Source organism: Gossypium arboreum, chromosome 9, assembly GCF_025698485.1.
Source record: "Gossypium arboreum isolate Shixiya-1 chromosome 9, ASM2569848v2, whole genome shotgun sequence".
Taxonomy (NCBI): Eukaryota; Viridiplantae; Streptophyta; class Magnoliopsida; order Malvales; family Malvaceae; genus Gossypium; species Gossypium arboreum.
This window is the reverse complement of record NC_069078.1, coordinates 67,287,165-67,295,882: the sequence shown is the minus strand read 5'-3', so window position 1 is coordinate 67,295,882 and position 8,718 is coordinate 67,287,165. Positions and strand designations below refer to the sequence as shown.

The window sequence follows — 8,718 nt, the reverse complement described above, 5'->3', positions numbered from 1 at the left end:
AAAACAGGCTAAGAATGATGCTAAACGTGGTGTAAATTATGTTTGTTTGTTTTTTTGTTTTTTTTTTACAATTAGGGATTTGGGATTGAAACCCAAACTCTAATGCTTACATCATAAAATTATTAGCACTATACAAAAAGGTTACTGACTTAAAACACTTTTTTACAATAAAAATTACAATATTTAATTATTAAAAATGATTTCGTTATGAGAAATATATAAATGTGATTTTTCATACACAAAATGTGCAGACTTAATTGTAACATTTTTCCGAAGGCCTCTGATAAATTTTTAACATCAATGAATTATTGTTATATCATCAAAAGTGGGATTGGAGTAGAAGCATAACAGCGTTGGCACCCATTGAGGGACGAAAATCCTGATGTTTCAGTTTGAAAAGGTAAATTTATTTTGTATATGATTGGGATAATTGTTTTACAGTCTCTGGTAAAAAGATCTGCTGTACCCTCCAACAAAAAGCTATTTGCTAACAAAACAACTGTACCAACCAACATCCACAAACTGCAACTAACTTTCCACCATCAACCAAACATAATTTATCAGATGTAGAACATCACTTCCTTCACATTATCCCTTATGCTGGGGAGCGGCCTAACCTTGTCTCCATCTGACATCTCATCCCCAATATAATAGCGTGCCCTACGAGCAGCGAGGTGAGCATAGTATGCCGGAGGCACTGCAAACATATAATCCAAATATTCACTGTCAAAACCAACCTTAGTCAACAATTTTAACAAGACAAAAAAACGTCATCACAAACCTATGGAAACAGACTTGGTATACCTCGCATACCTGTCCAAAAAGTAAAATTATTATTATATAATTACTAGGTGCTGATCTAAAGCATTACTTATTCACCCCATTTCAAGATTATAAAGAGAGTAAACACATACGTGTAACATAAACTGTTTGTGAGCACTTGCAAGATGTCAGCAGTGAAGCCATTTTCATCAAACAAAACGTGGTAATGTGTGGGCTTGCTTGTCCCCTACACAACATCATCAAAATATCAGATCGGACAAAATTAACATAAAAACCATCACACTTCAAGGGAAGCCTCATTTTACCTGGATTCCAGCATGACTATTGAGATAAAAATCAAACTCAGTTGGATGACAGATGCTAGTATCCACAACAGTACCTGAAAGTTACTGGCTACATTAAAATATGCTAACAAAATGAAGATCAAGAGAATACGATCAAATCCCTATTATAAGTTAGAATCACCTGGTAATATATTGCCACTCCTATCAGTTTTGTTGCGATCAGTAGGGAATAAGCGAGTATGATGCCTCTTTTGAACCACAACAAATGTAACCCGAGGCATATATCCTTCCTGTAGTGAGGAACAAGCCTGGAAGGAAGAAAACTGCAGGGGTCAGAAGGCCCAAACACCAGAAAACATTGCATCCATTATACAGTGAACCAACTACAATAGATATTATAGAGTGATTTCAATACCCTCCGAATTGCATCCATTTCATAAAGCAAAACTTGGCTGAATTGTCCTTCACTAACACCAGCTCTGCCACACATCAAAAATCAGATATCAGCACTACTGCTAGAAATATATACAGATGGTCAAAAACAAACATTACCTGTACAAGATAATTCTAGAAGGCTTTTGTCTTGTCGACTTGAAGAAAGCAAGAAGCAACTCCCTGCAAAGAACTTGAAATGTTAAGAAAGTAGAGCACTTCTAGAAGAAACTAAAAATTTAAGCCTGAAATAAATCTATCTCCCTACCTAACCATTCCACCCTCAACTAAACCCTTTTGTGGATCCTTAGTTTGTTTATAAAGATCCTGGATTATTTCCACCCGGTGAGTCTGTGCAGAGACAATTCCACGATACTTGGTTACCTCAGGCCAATCCATTGATGCAACGATCTGCAGCCAGCCAATAACCTCTTAAATATGATCAAGTAACAAAATGGGGATGATAGAGAATAATGAATATGCTTACTGCAGCTATAGAAGAACTAGAGTCTTCGCCAGGCGGCGGATGAGTGACATCTGCCCCAAAAATGATTGTAGGGACATCAGTCACAAGCGGAATTCTCCTTAAAATAGCATCATTCAGCACAGTATTTCGCCCCCCAACCTACAGAATTTACAATTCTAATGATTTAAGAAGATAACAAGACAAGAAAACACTAATCAAATCACCACCAGTGAGGCAAAACATATACCTTAGCATTGATCTTGAGAGCAACATTTTCAAAATATTAGTTGCTAAACTTTGAAGCTTGCACAGGCTTACAACATTGTGAAACAATACCTAGCTCCGTCTCACAAATTCGCTTTATTTTTCCTGCAAGCAAAAAGATTTGAGTCTCGCGAAGAAACCCCAGGCATTACCCATTTACAAAACATCAGAATTTCTTACCGTAAGAGCCAGTCTGATCAGGTAAGATAATTATCAACAACTGAAGTGGCTTATTCAAGCCAGCAGACTCTTTGTATACATCCACGAGAGTCTGATCAATTCGATCAGAACGAGCTGATCGCATTGCAATTGAAGGAGTTCGGCAAAACACCTAGAGTAACAAAATGGGAAATCAAGCTAGTGATAAATAAATAACAGATATACCATCCATCTACACTAAAAAAACCACACAGCATACCATTCCTTTGCTGTTACACATTTTCACCAGCTCTTCACAGAAGTCTTCTGACATATTCCAATATCCAGAGGAGAAGTCCACACAAGTCCAGAAATCGACTTTACCCCCATTGACCATTTTCTGCAAAAAAAAAAATTGTTGATCCTTAAAACCTAGCAAAATTTTCCCAAAAGACTTATAGCTACACTAAATTGCAAAGAAGACACTGCAAACCTTAAAAATGAATTGAAAAAATGAACAAGAACTCTGGAACAAGAGGAGACTGAAGAGACAGGTCTGATTCCTTAAATTTTACAAATAATGCCACTTCAAAGAATAAGAGGGGAAGAAAAAAAAATATCACCTTGTTGATCATGTTCCATTGCCCACAACTAGGATTAACAATTTTGTCACGTCCAGTGTCGTGATACTTTAGCTGCAGCAACCACAACAGACATTAATCTTATTATAAGACAGACAGTATCCTTGAAAATATTACATATTGGCATATAAGTACCGCTGGAGGATTTAGAACTTGTGCATCAATCAACGCAAGTTCTTTGCGAACATGCATTCCAAATTCTTTAGTAATAGGCTCCTCCACCTCAAAATTATTGACCTGGACCATCTGCAGAAACATGAAATGCCAAATGAATCACAATTCTCATCTTGTCAACAAATTTCAAAAATAATAAGCATCCAAAATTGAGGTACCTTCCCCTCCCTAATGTTCGGACGTTGACAAGTTGCTCTTAGCAGAGATCTAACTTGTTGTTCATTTAGTTTTTTTGTGTATCTCTGACCCTCAACGATACTACAAAGCTGTAAAACAAAATCATACAAGAGAATCAGTAACAAACAAAAAGAAAACAAAAACAATATCATCTTGATATAAAGTAAAAACCTCCATTGGCAGGTAGACAGGTCTAGCTTGACTTCCACTTTGAAGTGCAGGCAAGGATGGATATTTAAGCACAACATTGTATTTCTCACGGAAATACTTGATCACAGAGACATTTGCTCTCTTGTCATCGAGAGTAAATCTAAAAAAGCCAAAAGTTGAACAGAAACATAATGAGACAGAATGGGACAAATATACCATAAGCACAAGATTTTACAAATGTACAAGCATAAACAATATTTTAGAACAAGACATAACCAAGCCAAATACTAAAAACTGTCAACTGCAAAAAAAAAATAAAAGAAAATAAAACCAACTCAATTTGAAGATGGAACTTAGATAAGTAGTGAATACAAGACTACAAATAACCCAAAAACAATTCTACCACACAGGCCACATAAAAGTAGCTTACTAAAAATATTTATGAGCACGTATAGTACTATAACAACAAACTCACGTCAACTGACTTATAGGGTCTCTAGATACTCCAATAATCTTGCAAGTTTTGGCATAAATCATGTAGATGAGCTTAACTCTTACTCCCCTCAAGGCCCTTTTCACCTAAAAGATACGGCAATAGAAGCATTGCAAAAAAATTCAGCAAGTTCGATTAATAAACACTGAATTCAATATATACGTAGGGCAAGAAAACAGTATGTAATAATACTTTAATATGATCTTGAACAGACAGCGGCTTTGACAGGTTTGATAGTCTGCAATGATTCGCAACAAACTCTGATACTAAAATTGGCTCATAGAATGATCGAGCAGACACATCTGCAAAGCAAAACCAGTAAATCTTCATACTGAAACATTAGGAACAAAGTGGCTACACAAACTGAGCAATCAAAGTACCTACCAATATTAAGAGATAAACCCATCTGAGTGAGTCGAAGACTCTGATAATATCCAGACCAGTATTCTATTCCATTACCAAGATCTCCTCTAGGACCTAATGATGTATGGAAAAAAGACCTTCCCACCTCAGTATATCTGCCAAATGATGTTTCAAATGTATTAATTTGATGTCATATAAAATGGTTTCAGCAATTTAACAGCAAGCAAAGTTTAACATTAATCAACAGGCAGTTACATCTGAGATGGTTTAGCTCTAAGAACAACATTCAGAACTTGAATAGCTTCTTGAGGGCATTCAAAATGCCTTCTGCTCAAAAACTCCCTCAGATAATGAAGGTCTGTCTTGGAGGCCAGTTTGATTGCAACCTTAAATTGTCGCTCCTTCCTGCGATGACAGGCAACCAGAAAGATCACAGGGAAACAATAATAACATCGGATAAAATGTAAAATGTCAAGAGACCATCATAGGATACAATAATATTACCACGCAGGCCTAGATGAACCATCACTGCAATCTTCCTCAGTTAGCTTGATAACAAGCTCCTTTGACTCGAAGGGAAGAGGACCAGCAGTGTACAAACTCTTCCTGCCATCATAAACTGGACACCGACGTCCAAGATGCGACTCTTTGTATACATCAATAAGTTGCTTCATTATGGCTCTGTTAACCTTTTTTCCGGTTACCTTAGGCGTTATAGTAACCTATAAGCAATGAAGCACCAAAGGCCATCAAAAGAGACGAGAAGAAAATGCAAGTAACAGAGATGGACAAAGAAACAAGTAAATAAATAAGAAAACAGAAAAGGAAAATATACATTGAAATCCAATGAATATAAAATTCAACGAGATAATAAATAACAAAAAGTCCAAATCAGTCAAGCAAAGCATTAACCGTTAAACTTTCCCTTGGTTTTTTTTAAAGAAAAGTAACTACTAAAATCTTCAGTGTATAGTAAAGTCGGATAAAAAACAGAGATCTAAGAAGTACCAAAATATAGAACGATTAAAACAAGGCAGAAAAATGACAAGGAGAACTAGCGATTAAAATATTGGAGAAGAAAATGCAAGTATCAGGGTTGAACGAGGTAAATGAATAAGCGAACAGAAATATGAAAATATTAGAATTCAAAAAATATGATCTAAACAAGTGGAATTCGTTTAAGCAAGCCATTAACAGTTAAGGTTTCCCTCGGCTTTTCAAAGTAATTACTGAAAACTTAAATCCATAGATAGGTCAAAAGGAAGGAAGCAGAGATATACAAGCAAAAAAGAAAGAGAAAAATAACGAATATATAAGAGAAAAAACGATTAGAACAACAAGCCAAATATGTCGAGAAAAAATACAGGCTTAAAATCAAATGGGGAGACATGCGAGAAAGAAAGTTACATCGTAGTGATGAAGATCGGCATCAGCAACATCTACGAGAAAATGGTTGGCTCTAACCAGACATTTTGTACCGACCGTGCCGAACCCCGGTCTTGGCGGGAACATAATCGCCTTTGACGACGACGGAGGAAGAGGAGGCGCCGTAGTCACAGCCACCGGCTCCATTGTAAGCTTCTCCGATACCTCTCTGGAAAGTGATCCTACACCAGAACTTGAAGAAGGATGAGAAAAAGGGACCCCCAGCGGAGCTACTGCCATTTGAGGAGGTGGCTGAGCCGGAGCCATCTGAGGAGGAGGGGGGTTATAAGTTACAGTAGAACCAGATGATCCACGGCCCCTTGCTCTACCGCCGCCGCCGCCGCCGCCGCGAGAGGAAGACTGTGAAGGTTGACAGCGAGGATGGCCATACCCCCGGCCACGTCCACCACCACCCCGACCACTGCCACGTCCACCACCGTCTAGACCAGACATTATATTATTTTTATTTTTTAAAATTAATATTATTTTTTACCTTTTTATATAATTTTAAATTTAAATATTATTATTTAAAAACTAATTAACAACTAAATGGTTGCTAAAGAATAAATAAGCAGGTTCAAGAATACAAACATAACCGAACTTGACCTGCCGAGGTTGGAATTCATTTGTTAATTTAATTATCATTGCAATTATCTCGATTTTTTTCTCTTAAGAGATAGGTACAATTTTTAATAATAATCATTTATTTAGAGACTGATAACAAATCAATTATTTAAATCAAACACGAGTTAATATTTTATTTTAATTCGCTTCACTACATCACTTCCTGCACCCTTGTGACGAACAACCATGCCCCATGCCTTTCTCTTCCTCGTTTTGTTTTTCATTTATCCAATAGAAATATAACGCGTGTCACTCAATTCGATTGCGTGGAAACGAAACGACAAAGAAAAGTGTATTTCTTTACACTGTAACCAATAAGAGGCGGCGCTGATGCGGTGATCTCTGAGCAGTTGGTAGTACGCTATGGTGGGCTCCATCACAGTAGATTATTTATTTATTATTTTATTCTAAAAGAAAAAACTGATTCTCAAAGAGTAGGGAATGTCAAGCGATTCTTAACAAGGAAGCTGCTTTGAAAGTGGGCATGCTCAAATTACAATAAAATCCCCACCCATGTATGCCACGCTCCGACCTGAGAAGGAATCTCGTATAATCAAAAAGCCGTCAGTTAAAATGAGCGTGAGCACACTGGATTATTTCAAGTCAATACTTGTCCAAGAAGCTTCGTTATGAGAATAGTTGGGGGCGGTAAGCGGTCCTACGTAGAAACGAGCAAAATGCTACTTTCTTTTTATGACAAAGTCAGACAGCCTCGCGTTCACACCTAAAAACAATCATAAACAAAAATTAAGCCCTTTTTTTTTTTACAATTTTTTTGGGTAAACTTCTAAATAATCACTTTTATTTTTCTCTAGTTATATTTTAGTCACTTATGTCTGAAATATTATGTTTTAGTCACTCATGTTAATATATTGTGACATTTTATTCATTAACCCTTTAATTGTTGTTAATAGTGTAACAGTAAGTTAAAGTGACATGTTAAATCTGTTGGAAAATTTGGACATCACATATATAATAAGGATAATTACATGTTATTATTTACTATCATGATAGGTTAGCCCAAATTAAAAGTGATCTAATTTGGTTAGAATTTTATTGGGCTTTTAATTATTAAATAAATAAAGTATGGGTCAAATATGTGTAGATACTCTTCTAATCAAATTCTAATTAATGATGTGCTAATTAGAATTTGATTAGAACTAATATGTTAAGGTTATAAATATTAGGGTTATGGTCCCCAAATTATACACAAAATATCTTTTTTAATATCCCATCATTAGGAAAGAGAGAGCAGATATTCTCTGAATTTCTTGTGTGCTAATTTGGATGATTAAATCCCCAAGTTCCAGAAAGTTTCAAGAAATCCATGGATTCAGGTACGTTTTCGCATCTAGTTTTGTTCTTGATTTATTCTTAATGATTTGACATGACAGATCCTAGTTTATTAAGTTATATTGTAGATTTATTTTATAAATTCTAACAAGTGGCATCCGAGCCTCGTCATATCGAATCATTGGGAATTGATTTAGGTTCTTCATTTGAATAATTGATTCATGAAATTTCATGGGTTTTATATTTCGGATATATATGTTGTTTTTTGAAGATTTATATTAAAGTTTTTTTTTATCTTGAATTCATATTAAAAAAATTGGGTGATTTTCATATTAAAATTGGCTAATATTATTTGATACCTACGTTTTTAAGTTTTATTTGAAAATATTGCGATTCAGTTCTGTGTATTTTTAAGGCATGTGATTATTATTATTTTAATCCATATGACATTTAATATATATATATATATATAGAAATTGATTCATATCTATGTTTTGTTTGTTTATATAAATATATAAAATATGCATGCTTTGATTGGTTTAATGTTTTGGAAAATAATATAAATATATATTTATATTTTATCTTTTAATTTGATTAAAATATGAAATTAAGGTAAATATTTTGGAACAAATAAATTCAGATTTTGGCTTTTAATTAAGGATATCTAATATTTTAAATAAATTAGTTGAAACAAAATGCCGCCAAAGTGACCTCTTTTGTGTAGATTAGTTTATTTGAAATATTAAGATGGTTATATGTTTTTATGATTCATGCGTTTATTGATTGATCCAAAGGTAAGTTAATATTTGGCAGAATTACAACGACATCTGTGGTGATAAATGTGTGACAATTATAAGGTATTTTATGTAAGCAATAAGTTAGTCCAAAGATTAATTCATTGCTTGACATAATTTATTGTCAATGTTTGATTGCTACAACAAGAGTACCGTTTACTGTTAATATTACTGTCCAAAGACTTGATATTAATGTAGTGCTTGGTATCTTGAGATG

At 34.8% G+C, this 8,718-nt stretch overlaps 1 protein-coding gene across 1 annotated transcript; it reads right to left on the bottom strand.

Annotated features, from left to right (window-relative positions):
- Positions 1 to 385: 385 nt before the first annotated feature.
- Positions 386 to 6,890, bottom strand: LOC108454647 (protein argonaute 5-like). The gene is given in 22 exon segments (XM_017753177.2): positions 386 to 697; positions 782 to 813; positions 915 to 1,009; positions 1,089 to 1,162; positions 1,249 to 1,375; positions 1,483 to 1,546; positions 1,620 to 1,682; positions 1,768 to 1,910; positions 1,987 to 2,124; positions 2,213 to 2,334; positions 2,410 to 2,560; positions 2,648 to 2,767; positions 2,991 to 3,062; positions 3,144 to 3,254; positions 3,341 to 3,448; positions 3,531 to 3,669; positions 3,985 to 4,088; positions 4,195 to 4,304; positions 4,387 to 4,520; positions 4,621 to 4,770; positions 4,870 to 5,087; positions 5,773 to 6,890. Coding segments are annotated over 22 exon segments (2,883 nt in total). The 5' UTR covers positions 6,244 to 6,890; the 3' UTR covers positions 386 to 560.
- Between the last annotated feature and the right edge of the window lie 1,828 nt (positions 6,891 to 8,718).